The sequence below is a fragment of the Akebia trifoliata genome, chromosome 8, assembly GCF_017979445.1.
Source record: "Akebia trifoliata isolate Shusen 1 chromosome 8, ASM1797944v1, whole genome shotgun sequence".
In the NCBI taxonomy this organism is placed as follows: domain Eukaryota; kingdom Viridiplantae; phylum Streptophyta; class Magnoliopsida; order Ranunculales; family Lardizabalaceae; genus Akebia; species Akebia trifoliata.
In genome coordinates this window covers 5,299,927-5,313,135 of record NC_141382.1, presented here as the reverse complement: position 1 = coordinate 5,313,135, position 13,209 = coordinate 5,299,927, and the positions used below count along the sequence as shown (strand labels likewise).

Genomic DNA, 13,209 nt, shown 5'->3' with positions numbered 1-13,209 from the left:
AGCATATTTTGTTTATTCGGAATCAAATTATAATGGATCAAGATATTTTATCAGATCATTTTTTATACAAATGTTGAGATCTGGATAGATTAATTGTCGAATCCGGTTGGGATCCGAATCCATGCAAATCCAATGGGTTGAGCTATCAAATTATATAGGGAAGAATCATGTGAGTATGCAAGCTTGAATAGAGTTGCAACTCGGGTGGGTTGGGCCAGGTTGGTGATCAACCTGTGCCCTTGCCCAACCTAATTTCGAGCATGAAATGCTCAACTCGAACCCTAGCTAAGCTAGGTTGGTTAAGTTAATTCATTCCGCATTAATGCTAGATAATTTAGTATTGGTAAAGATTTATATAAAGGTAAGTGGCGTGTAAAAAAAACTTAAAATTATTGTCTTTCAAAATTTTATATAAATAAAATTATAAGCAAATTTAAAGAGAATAAAATTAATAAGATTAACAAAAATAATAATTTTTTATATTAATAATCACAATTTACATGAAAAGAAAACATTTAAAATTGTTATATAATTATTGTGTGATAATAGAGAATTACACTTACAATAAAGTAATTATTTATCTAACAAAAATAATCACACATTATTTTTCTTATATAAATAAATATGAATTATGAGTGGGAAAGAAATTAAGATAAGAAATATTTTTAAATTATAAATATATTAAATTCGAGTTTGAACAAATCAGGTTGGCCGATACCTAGGCCTGCACCCAATCCGATTTGAGCTGGACTTTTTTTTTTCTCGATCACGAGGCCAACCCAAGCTAACTATGCCCGGGCGTGAACTTAGGTCGGGTTCAACCCAGCGGGTTCGGGTTTTGCCCGTCCAAGTTGCAGCCCTAAGCTTGAAGCTTCAGCTTCGTTTGTTCAATTTCCACCAATTCAAAACCTAGGATTTTCAGAAAGGAAAAAATTCAATTCTGAAGCTCTCTCCATGGAATTTCTGTTTCGAATCATCAATTATAAGAGAACTATTACTAATCATAGAGTGATCCATTTACACAGAAGCATAGATTTCAGCATCTCTCCTCCAACCATGTACGTTTTCTCCTCTAGGCCCCATAGAAATTTACTTCTTTAAAGGTTTGATCTTTGGGTGATAAAATTGTTTCTTGGATTTGTTTCGTTTGATTTGGAGCTGTAATGGTTAGATTCTTGCCGATTTAGATTAAATTTATCTTCTACGTTTGTTTCATCTTTAATAGTTATTTATATCATTTCTACTATAATTAAGACCATTTTAGCATTTGTTCCATTTAATTACAATAAACCCTAATTTGTGCAAGTGTTTGAGACAATTTAGTATTAGAAGGATCACTATATGGGAAGTCGGAGTTGGAGTCGAATCAAAGAGGACCAAATTATTTCGTTAGTAAAGCAGTGTAAAGATGCCAGGAAATTAAAGAGAATTCATGCTCACTTAGTGGTGAATGGGCAGTCCCAAAACAACTACTTGATTACTAAACTTGTCCGAGAATTCACGGGTTTTGGTGAATTAAAACATGCTCATATTATCACCGAATGTGTGGAGAACCCGAATGTCTATTTGTGGACAGCCATGATCAGGGGCTACTCACAGCAGTCTGAGTCCGAGGTTTGTTGTAGAGAGGCCCTGAAAATGTATGCCAAGATGCACCATTGTATCGATACTTCTATGGCTAGAGACTCGGCCTTCACCTTTACATTATCGGCAGTTATGAAGGCATGCTCAGGCATTTTGGCCTTAAGAGAGGGACTTCAGGTCCATGCCCATGTCGCTAAATATGGGTATAATGCTGATATTCGTATCCAGACCACATTGATCGATTTCTATGTCAAATGTGGACTTATGGAAGAAGCACAATGGATATTTGATAGAATGGATGAAAGAGACATTCAAATGTGGAATACCTTGATTTCAGCACATGTGAAGTCCAGAAATATGGAGGTTGCTATGTCTTTATTCAAGCTCATGCCAGAGAAGAACGTCTTCTCTTGGGAGGTGATGATTAGTGGTTATGCTGATTTGGGACGGATGGACAATGCACAAGAGCTTTTCAATGAGTTGTTGTTGTCTTGTCAAGGGGAGATAAGCATTAATCCCGTGATCTACACGGCCATGATTACGGGCTATGCAAAATGCAATGACATCGTAGCTGCTCGTTTCATCTTTGATAAGATGGTGGGAAGGGATTTAGTGTCATGGAATGCGATGATTAATGCGTACTCGAAAGCAGGGCTTTTTGTTGCAGCTTTGGATCTTTTCCATACGATGCTAAAGGTTGGAGGGGACATAAAGCCAAACAAGACCACGATTGCTAGTGTTGTTTCGGCATGTGCTCAATTGGGTTCAATTGAATTGGCAGAATGGATAAAGGATTACATCGAGAGCCGTGGAAATGAGCTAATGAACAGCCACACCATGACAGCTCTCATTGACATGCATGCTAAATGCGGCGAACCAAATAAAGCCTATGAAGTGTTCCAGAGGTGGAAGGACAGAGACATGGTTTGTTATAGTGCAATGATAGCTGGGTTTGGTATGCATGGTCACGGAGCAGAAGCTCTAAAGATTTTCTCTCAACTTCAGGAAGATGGGTTGAAGCCCGATAGCATTTGTTTCATCGTGGTCTTATCCGCTTGTAGTCATGCAGGTCTAGTTGATGAAGGTTGCCAATATTTTAATTCCATGCAGAATGAATTCTCGATTACTCCAACCGCTGATCACTACATGTGCATGGTTGACCTATTAGGCCGTGCTGGACGCATTGACGATGCGTACAAGACCATTGTCGAAGATATGCCTCCCGTTAAACCTCATGCCGGTGTATGGGGTGCCTTGTTGAGCGCGTGTAGAATCTACAACAATGTCGAGATTGGTGAGGTGGCAGCCCAACATTTACTAGTGTTAGAACCTGAGAATGCTGGAAACTACATGTTGCTTTCTAACATACATGCTAAGGCACATAGATGGGATCAATCTGCAAAGGTGAGGGCCCTCATGAGAAGTCGTAGAATCAAGAAGCCACCTGGTTACAGTTGGATTGAAATTGGTGGGAAAACCTACAAATTCCTGACTGGCAATGTCCAAGATCATCTCTTGGAGATGATGATGCAAGTTTTGGCTGGAGATTTGAAGGCTCAGGGATACTTCCCTAGCTTAGAACATGAAGACTGATTACTGAGTGAGAAGGCTACTTGTTAGTATTGGTGTAACAACAACTGGAGCTCTTTATCATTGGATGGATCAAAAGGACTGTTCACAACCATTTTAGCTCATATATGCTTTACATGCAGGGGAGTGGGAACAAGACCATTCAAGCTTCCTACATATTCACTTATTCACGTGAGCATGCAAGCTTCAGCTTCATTTGTTCACTTTCCTCCAATTCAAAACCTAGGATTTTCAGAAAAGAAAATTCAATTTTGAAGATCTCTCTATGGAATTCTGGTTGTAATCATCAATTATAAGCTGATTATTTCGATACACAGAGTGATCCAATTACACGGAAACATAGATTTCAGCATCTCTCCAACCATGTGCGTTTTCACCTTTAGGTCCATTGAAATTTACTTCTTTAAAGGTTTGATCTTTGGATGATGAGGGTGTTTCTTGTGTTTGATTTTGAGCTGTAATGCTTAGATTCGTGGTTATTTATATAAAATTTTTGTCTTATATATTTGTTATATCTTTATTTTGTCATGTTTTATTTTTTGGTGAAATTGAATATGGCAGCCTTTGTATGTATATCTCAATCATGGTTTAAAATAATGGTGATAATGGTAATTCCATGTACCCATTTAATTTTTTTGTGAACTAACACCAAAGAAGGCCATTTTACTGTTCATAATGATCAATTAATGGTACTATTTTTTTGTTTTTATGATTCTGAAAATAACTGTTTTCCAACTCGGGATTACAGCGATAATCCGCATTTTGAAAACTAATGGATATTACCATATGTAACATTCCTTTGAGTTCAACTTTCAAACCTGATTTTTCAAATTTTAAATTCAAATTTCTTGTTGAAATGTATTCTTAAATATTATATTGGGTTCCAGCTCCATTTTTGCATCATCAAAGCATTATCCTAAGGATTTAGGGTCAGCCAATTCCTCTATTCCACTCTATACAAAGCCACATCTTCTCCCAACCCAAAACTTTTTAATTATGTTACCCTTATAACAGTTGTAATGATAACGATGGAGAACCAGTACTCCATTATATAACTGTTTTCTTCAACGTTTATCCTAGCCGTGAACAATTAATAGCTTATCTTAGCTTCATACACCATCCACAAGCATGCCTACTGAAAATCTCTTGTTCTTAGAAAGAGATTATTATGTTAATGTTGCTGCTTGTGGCAATTTATGTCCAAACATTGATATTGGTTTGATCTTTATGTGCGATCTAGTCAGCTCAGTCAATGTTCAACTCGATGTCTTGTTGGCCTAGTTATTTGAATTGTTATGATTTATGAAGTGTGGGTAAGGCTCTTGAGTTTTTGGGACACTTGAGTGTCTGAAGGAGATAGAGGAACATTATCTGTTATTTGGCTCTTTCTTTTCAGGGATTTGACGTTGAATGGTAACTTCTTTATGCAGGAGTTCTCTTGGGCAGTCTCACCGTGCAGTTCAAACCTTGCGAAATCTTCCATTTTTTCCAGAACTCATGTCCTTCAAACATGTATCTACGGATGCTATATACCCGCACCTTAGAAGCTATGAGGCAATGAGCCCTCTTCTAGAATCATCTCCTGGTTTGTCCACTCCACTTTCTTATTTAGTAATGAAAAGATCAAATTGGTATCAGTGCCACAATGTTAGTTTGCAATTGCGGCAAGTTAGATACATGAGCAATACATCAGTGACGCTGAAGATGGACAATGATGTAGTCAGATTTTGTTTTGATAAGTCACTCCCTGAAAAAGATGGGACCCAGACGAAGTTTAAGAAAATGTCCAAACGGGTGAAAATGTCCAAGAAGGCAAAAGTGAACGAACTCAGGTTATACCGCCTAAAAGCAAAAAAGAAGATGACTTCCCCAAATCCAGAAGTTAGAATTAGGTACAAACTTGAAAAGGTTAGACATGTTATGAGTTTTGTCTCTTATTGTTCTGGGACTTAATCTATTTTAATCGAGTAGCTCTACAGATCTACAAACTATCATCATGACCACTGAACTATGTTAGAGTGATCCATAACCTTTGAGATTATATTTATATTTATATTCCTTCTCTTCGCTTTCTCAATGACCTCACTAGAAACCAGGGTGAGTAGGAGAGAGAAAAATAAAATAAAAAAGGATAGCTGAAGTGACTAAACACAACCCAAGCACCCTTAGGCAGCTAAGTCAGCTTCGATCAGGAGATATGGCTTGAACGAGATAGGCCATTCTGGTTTTCCACTAGCAAAGACGTCTGTCTCCGGAAAGCTACATACGGTTGTTACACGAGAAGGTTGTGATGTGGTCTTGTAATTCCGAACTGATCACTCGGATAATTGACAAGATCATGTTCCAGGGCATATTGGGCCTTTATCTTTGCTTTCTCAATGACCTCACTATCAACCGGGGTGGGGAGGAAAGAGAAAAATAAAAATAAAAGAAAGGAAGCAGATTGACATGACAAATGGATAGGTTATCTTCTTTAACATTTGCCTTAGAACACCACAAAGAATTTTCTTAAAATAGTAATGACTTAATTTTTTATCAACTTTTATGGTGCTGTCTTAGGCAAAGAGAAAGGAAGAATGGCTCATCGAGAAGCTGAGGAAGTTTGAGGCTCCTAAGCCTCCGAGCGAAACATATGATCCTGAAATTCTAACGGAGGAAGAGAGATTTTACCTAAAGCGTACTGGTGAAAAAAAGAAGAATTATGTCCCAGTTGGGAGACGTGGAGTATTTGGAGGTGTAGTTTTAAATATGCATCTTCATTGGAAGAAGCACGAGACTGTAAAGGTTATTTGCAAACCTTGCAAGCCCGGCCAGGTTCATGAATATGCTGATGAGCTTGCACGTCTAAGTAAAGGCATCGTGATTGACATAAAAGCTAACAACACTATAATATTCTATCGTGGAAAGAACTATGTACAGCCAAAGGTTATGTCACCTCCAGATACACTATCTAAGAACAAGGTAACATTTGTTCATTATGCATTTCAAACAAGAAACCAGTGATGAAATGCTAGCTGCTGTAAAATATATGTCATCAAATTTTAGGTTTTTGCTTGCTTTTGCAACTTCAAATGAAGTTCTTCTCTATGTCACCTCCAGATACACTATCTAAGAACAAGGTAACATTTGTTCATTATGCATTTCAAACAAGAAACCAGTGATGAAATGCTAGCTGCTGTAAAATATATGTCATCAAATTTTAGGTTTTTGCTTGCTTTTGCAACTTCAAATGAAGTTCTTCTCTATGATTTAAATATTTTCTTAAACCAAAACCTCTTTCAAAGATATTTGTCACCCATTGGCTCATTAAATATTTTAGGTTCTTGCCTTAAATGTCTTGTGATTACATGGAGGGTGGCTTGAGCAAAGGTGCCAAAAAATATTTTGCAAAGCCATTTTTTGGAGGCTTACACCTTGAGACTCGCCCCAGTGCAAAGATCTTGAAAGTAGCTCAAGTCTCTAAGGAAAGTCCCTCTTTCTAAGGCTTACACCCTATTGAAGGAGGCATTGAAACTTCGTACACCATAGGGGAGGCAGACTCCTTTATAGAACCTTTTGACTTAAGGCCTATGTATTATTAAATATTTTATTTTTTTCTACATGTGTTTGTCATATTTTACATAATGAATTAGTCTATATGTACTCCCTATTTATCATCCCACTTGTGCGGCTCACATGGATATTACGTTGGGGAATCCAACCATACAGAGAGTTCACGTAGTCTTTATTGTGGGGACATATTCCGGTATTAATGGTCATCTTGATGAGGACAACTTACATGGTGGGATCTGTCCACATGATAGTCACATGGTCCCATAGATTTATATTTACGAGAAAGAATAGACTGTCTTGCATGACAGTCCTTATAATAATACATTTTTCCTTGTTATGAAATTTAATTTGCATATAGGTCTTGTGATATTCACATGGTCCCTACTCCCTACAAGGTGAGAGTACATTTGTCCTATTTTTCAGGATGTCTCACATCACACGCTGTACCATACCCATACTGGACTCTTAACACCCATATCTTATCCATGCAACACTGTTCATCTCCCATTCTCATTGCTTATAATCTGTAAAGCTATAAGGAGTGCCAGTGTCATTTTTGTCATTTTATTTCCAAAGCATAGACTTGTTTAGGGAGACATTGAAAATAACTTTGGGAAAGATCTTTCAAGTCTTTTTTTTTTTTTTTCTGTGTAATTAGAAGTGATGTATTGTTTTGTCTACATGTGGACTACAAACAAATATATGTCCATGTCTGCATTTTGAATAATTTTGAATGGAATAAATTCAGTATTTTTTAACCCCCTCAAACCTCTAAGTGATGCTTTTCTTTCTGTTCTAAATATTGCAGGCTTTGGAAAAGTATAAGTACGAGCAGTCCCTTGAACACACAAGCCAGTTTATTGAGAAATTAGAGAAAGAGCTGGAAGAGTATCATAAGCACATTATTCGGTACAGAAAGGGAAAAGAGTCTGTAGCAGAAGATTCCATAGGTGATATTACCTAAACTTCTAGAAAGGAAAAAAAAAAATTGGAAAATTCTCCGAATGAGTGCTAATTGAGGTCATGAGTGCTACAACAGTTCCTACTTCTGGTCGATGAAGCCTAGGCCAAACACAACACCACATTAGAGTTATTATGTTTGATCCTTACCGAGTACTTTTAACCGTTTCACATTGCCAAGAGATTGAACAATAATGCCACCACCAAAGAATTTTGCTTTTGTGTATGAACGAATCAAGCAGGACCAAATGCTTGGGTTGCACAAGACACCACCTTTTCCCCCTTCTCTTATAAAATCGTGTGTGAACCCATAAACATTTTCTTTATGGATGACTCACATGTGACGCTTTTGGAGGAAGTTTAGTGGTGAGATGTGAAACAAGTCCATTTATTTGTCTGGGAAAAAGAGGCATGCGAATGAAGGATATGAGCTTTAAGGATTAAAAGTGTTGTGTGACTGTAGAGTCGGATGGAAACCATGACTTGAATGTGCACTTAGACTGCAAGGTGTAGAGATACCTTTTGTTTTAAGGAAGAAAATGGTAGTCAAAGTGTTGAGATAGTCAAAATGCCAATGTAAATGATATATAAATTCCAGAAATGTGGTGGTGGTTTCTTTGAATTTGTGGCAATTGTGAGAATAAGTTTGCCAAATTGTTGTCTCCCTTCATGTGGAATTTTCTCCTTGGTTGTGGAATGCATGACTTATTTTAACTCCTTTGTTACCTATGTTTCATGTATGTATTTATGTATGAATTTTAAGCTGTCAGTCTTCTTATAAAAAAGGGAACTCTTGTAGCTTTTGAAATTCAGGACTTGGAATAGTAGTTGGAATTCCAATTCTGTGTTGGGCATTGGTGAACAACTTCTTGGAATTCCAATTCCAATTCCGACTTTTTGGTCTCAACCGAAATTGAAATATTCCATTGAAACATTCCAAAACATAATGAAATTTTAAGTCATGAGAACATCAAAATCCACTCAGTTGTTGCCACTTAGAATGCCCACTAGATCAAATATGTAGCTTTGTTGTAGAAAAGCTAAAATATTCTATTGAGAATTTTACGACCTCTTATATTCTAAACTCCCAGATATTTCCTTCTCTAATGGAAGCCCTAACCCTCCTTTATAATCTACTTCCCAAAGATGATATAGGGAAACTAGCTATCCTATTCAATTCAAAATTTATATAATTCATGCCAAATCAGATATAATTTTATTAGACAATAATTAAAAATATTACCAAAATATTAACTTCTAAATTGAGATAATAACAAAGAAATCCCAACTGGAAGAAAGCATCAAGAAAAGCAAAGGATTATAGAGCAGCAGTAGATGGAGATGTAATTTGGTCCATCCAATTTAGTGGGTGTAACTCTAAATCCCGTAAAAAAATGTTTAAATTAGCATGTTATGTCTCACTTTGAGTCCTCATTAAGACCCAATGAGTCACTAAAATGATTTTTTTTTCTTTTTTGGGTGGTGGTGGTGGTTTATTCAAACACTTCGAAATTCATGTGGAGAGATCAACGAAATTTTATGCTGATTTTCAACCTGATGCAATCCATTCGTTTACTCGAGCTTGAGATCAGCACTTAAAATTCAACTAAATTCCATATGCCCATACTGGGTAGGTGTGAAAAAACAAAACAACAAAGAGAACAAAAATCACACAAAACACAAGGATTTACGTGGTTCATCAGTGTGCCTACGTTCACATATCAAAATAAGATCAATCACTATTTTTTTTCTAAGTATTACAGCCCCAGAGATCTCTGTTAAAAGAAACGGGAGTTGAGAAAAATATGTACACCTCCCAAAAAATAGAAAACCCTTAATAAAATATTACACAATTATCTTTTTTTTGCGGGCCGCTGACTCCAGCACCCCTCAACTCAGCGTACCACCAACAAAATACAAGACATTTACACAAATGTAGGCACTAAGTAGGGAGTTGTAAGGATCATATGTTCATAGCGTCCTGTACATTTTTAAATTTAGGGAGTCCGCTTGTGTCGTACACACCTAGTGACACTCATGTACATAGGTTTGTACATGCATGGAGTATGTAATTGGGGTCATGTTTCTGGCATTCACCCTTAAACCTAGCATGCTTGGCCAACTTTTGATATTTCCTTTTGGTAAGTCAAAAAAAGTTCAAGTGCTTTGTAAGCAAGATCATCTAGCACATGAGGGACCAGTGTTGTCTTGTAAAGTAGTTCGTGTGACATGCTTCCTTGTAAGTTGACATTTAATTTTAATAAAAGATATCTTTTAAGTGCCATATTTGCTGCTTTCATGTGCTGCTTGTGCCCTGTGTGTATAGATTTTCTAGCTTGCATGCAAATCACAACCAACAAGTGTTACACGATGTGCATTCGAAACAAACATGACCGCAGAAAAAGTCCACCACAAACTACTATGGACAAGCAATGTAGAATGCCATACACACTCAAACACGCCCGTCGTGCCATGGTAGGTGGGATAAGTGGGTCATTTTTCAAGTGTTTACCCAGAAAACCTACAGTCAGAAAATTTGGGATTAAGAATTTGAAAAACATTGTAATAGTCCTCTTTACTATATTAATATACAATTTTGGACAACAATAACCTTCATAAGTCAGCAACTAAACTCACAAAATAGACTAATCTCATGATCTACAGACATTTTATTTTGAATAGTTATAGGTGGCATGTGCAAAGGAATTAATAAAATTAGGGTTTATATAAAATTGTTTACAACTAATACATAAGAAACGTATCATCTTAAATATTCAACAATTCCAGCATTTAGAATAGGACATCTCTCTATCTTTAAAGATTTGTTTGGTTGAAATTAGTACTTTCAAGTTAGGGGTTTCTCGTAATTTTTCTTAGGATTCGCGTTAGATACGAAAATGACACATTTCCACGTCTTTGATGAGAAAAAAAAAAACTTTGCTCTAAAACTATTTAGCAAAGTTTGATATACTTATCCGGACCAACCCACCCACCCTTGTTGATTGTGTGCATTTGGTGGCCCTTTCTGTAGTCATAGAAAAAAAAATGTTCAAGATCAATTATCAGGTAATTTTTGGTGCATTAGTCATCGAATAATAATCAACACAATCAAAGAAAGTAGGTGGGCCCAAAAGATTGGATTTGGGAAAAATAATTTTTTTCCCCTTCAAAATATGATTTTAGGTGTATGATTGTGCATTTTTCCTAAAAAATAAATTCATCCTCAAGGTAATTTTCCTTGGAAAGAAAATTAATTTTTGCACCTTCAAATATTTTTTTCTTGCGACTCTTTTTGATATTTTCAAAATTATGGTAGTTTAGTGAAATTTATTTTCTCAAATTCCCATGAACATTTTTTCAAGGAAAATTTTACTCCTTTTGAAAATGGATTCCCTGAAATCATTCAGGGAAATACGGCTCTTTTCCACCGTGAATATTATTCTTTTCTACTATGTGATTTAATTCAAAATGTCAGTCACAATTTTAAATAATTAATCAAAATTTCACTAATCATCAATAAAAAGAGACGTTGACTTTTGATTAAGACGTAAACCTAATCTTGCATTTTGTAAGGGGTTAAATATAATACCACAAATTTCAGAGGGGTATTGCTAAAATTTCCAAAAGAAAAATAGATTACCAAGTGATCAATACAATTTTCTCGAGATCAAATAGTTTAAAAATCTTTGCACACATCTTCCATCTAAGCTGTCGTCGGATATTAATTGTCCAGCCTCGTTGGACGCTAATACTTTTTTTTTTAATATGTGGGTTTTCTTCATTGACCCATTTTGACTCTTGACATGAAACTATGGCCCACAGTCTAATCAATTTAATCTATTTGGACCACACGTGTACGGTCAAGTGTCAGCAATCTCTTTTCTTTCGTTTTTTTAAGAACAATTTAATTTTCGTTTTACACGATGTGGATAGTCCTTCACCGTTTTCACCGTTTATTTCACAATCATAACGGTAGTACTAATTACTCTGACATTGACCCATACTTAATGCAATATGAACAGTTTAGACCGTTGGATTCCCCTTGCGATCACAACAAGCATATCGATGAAAATAAAGGTGTGTGTGAGGCAAGGCGTAGCCAGGATTTTACTTATGTGGGGGTAACATAAGAGTGGAAATTTTTTTGTCGGGGCAACAAAGATTGTAATTTTTTTTTTTGGGGCAACTAAGAGTGTAAAATAAATTGTGAGGGCAATAGCGACATATTTCTTTATCCATCACTATTATCTGTTACAATAGCTCAATACTCCACAAAAGGTTTGAAAATTCTTATCGCCCCCACTCTAAATCCGCCCCTAATTAGTCCTAAAGTGAATACTAAAAGGGAACAACTTTGAAGCTGACTTCTCGCTTCAAAATTTTGGAGTAACCCTCTCCTATATTAACACATAGCCTTTCAACCTCCCAATTAATGACATGCTTGCATATAATGCCCAAGTGACCTGGGGGACACGGGGACATCTTGATGTGGTGACGCGTACATTTCTGTAAATACAGTTCTTCGAGCTATGCATAAAATATATTTATGGACATGCACACGCCACCACATTACGATGTCCCTCGTTGAGGTCACTCTAGCACAACTAATTTTATATATGTCATTAGAGGTATCAATGAGTACCCATTTAACTGAAAATCCTGTCTGATTTCCTTTTTATTGGAACCAATTAGAGTCAGGTCTAAAATGAAACTGAACTAATAGAAATCAGAATCATTAGGTTTTATCCAATGGGTACATGTGGGTAATCAAAACTGACTTATTTTGTCATTTATGTTCATACTATAAATGATTTAAGGTATTCTCTCGTATCAAGATTAATGCATATTATGTAAAATTCTTTAATTTTTCATATAAATTATTAGTTGAAACTTAAAATGAGCTATATTTTCTAAAAAATTATTATTTCAAATTGAGGAAAAAAAATATTTTTGAAAAAAATATTAATTTGTATCTTTAATATAACAAATTATTACTAAGTTAACACTTTTGTAGTTTTATATGTTAATTTTTTGAAAGAAAATTTATTTTATACTAATTAAAAATATATATTTTTTCTCCTTCGATTCTTGAGAACTAGAACTGATGGGTATCCACGTTTTTTTGGCAATTTCGATTATGATTCCATTTATTTTGGAATAGAACTCATAATCGACGAGAACTAGAACCAAATAATGTAGTTATTATTGTAAATATAAGATGTTCATCTTGGAATATCAATGCTACATTATTTGAAGTCGTCACCATTTTTTTTTTAAATGGATGTAAATTAACACTCGAATCAAAATTTTAGAAAATTCATTTTTCATATAATTGTAGTGACTCTCATTCATGGAAAAGATATGGTCTACCTAAGATCTAGGTAAGGTGATTCGATTAAAAAATGAGAAAAGTGTTAGATACCTCATTCTTTCCATTTAGGGTGGTTACCTTTTTAAAGTTGACAATTTTGAATAGTTAACAAAACAATAAAAATGCATGAGATGCATGAAATAGATGTGTAC

The 13,209-nt window shown here is 35.6% G+C and overlaps 2 protein-coding genes across 2 annotated transcripts; both read left to right on the top strand.

The window, feature by feature from the left end:
* Nucleotides 1-731: 731 nt before the first annotated feature.
* On the top strand, nucleotides 732-3,177 carry LOC147395665 (pentatricopeptide repeat-containing protein At1g08070, chloroplastic-like). The gene is made up of 2 exons (XM_086450819.1): nucleotides 732-1,058; nucleotides 1,324-3,177. The coding sequence occupies exon 2, from the start codon at nucleotides 1,342-1,344 to the stop codon at nucleotides 3,175-3,177; it is 1,836 nt and encodes a 611-aa protein (XP_086306945.1). The 5' UTR covers nucleotides 732-1,058; nucleotides 1,324-1,341.
* Nucleotides 3,178-3,200: 23 nt separating this feature from the next.
* Nucleotides 3,201-8,404, top strand: LOC147395664 (RNA-binding CRS1 / YhbY (CRM) domain protein). The gene is made up of 4 exons (XM_086450820.1): nucleotides 3,201-3,539; nucleotides 4,605-5,082; nucleotides 5,734-6,135; nucleotides 7,535-8,404. Coding segments are annotated over exons 1-4 (1,038 nt in total). The 5' UTR covers nucleotides 3,201-3,537; the 3' UTR covers nucleotides 7,691-8,404.
* Nucleotides 8,405-13,209: the final 4,805 nt, after the last annotated feature.

Excerpts from the sequence above, each read along its gene's own strand:
- LOC147395664 (XM_086450820.1), top strand. Across the intron at positions 5,083-5,733 it reads TTAGGTACAAACTTGAAAAG|GCAAAGAGAAAGGAAGAATG; the intron begins GTTAGACATGTT and ends GTGCTGTCTTAG. Across the intron at positions 6,136-7,534 it reads ATACACTATCTAAGAACAAG|GCTTTGGAAAAGTATAAGTA; the intron begins GTAACATTTGTT and ends TAAATATTGCAG.
- LOC147395665 (XM_086450819.1), top strand. The coding sequence starts at position 1,342 with ATGGGAAGTCGGAGTTGGAGTCGAATCAAAGAGGACCAAATTATTTCG.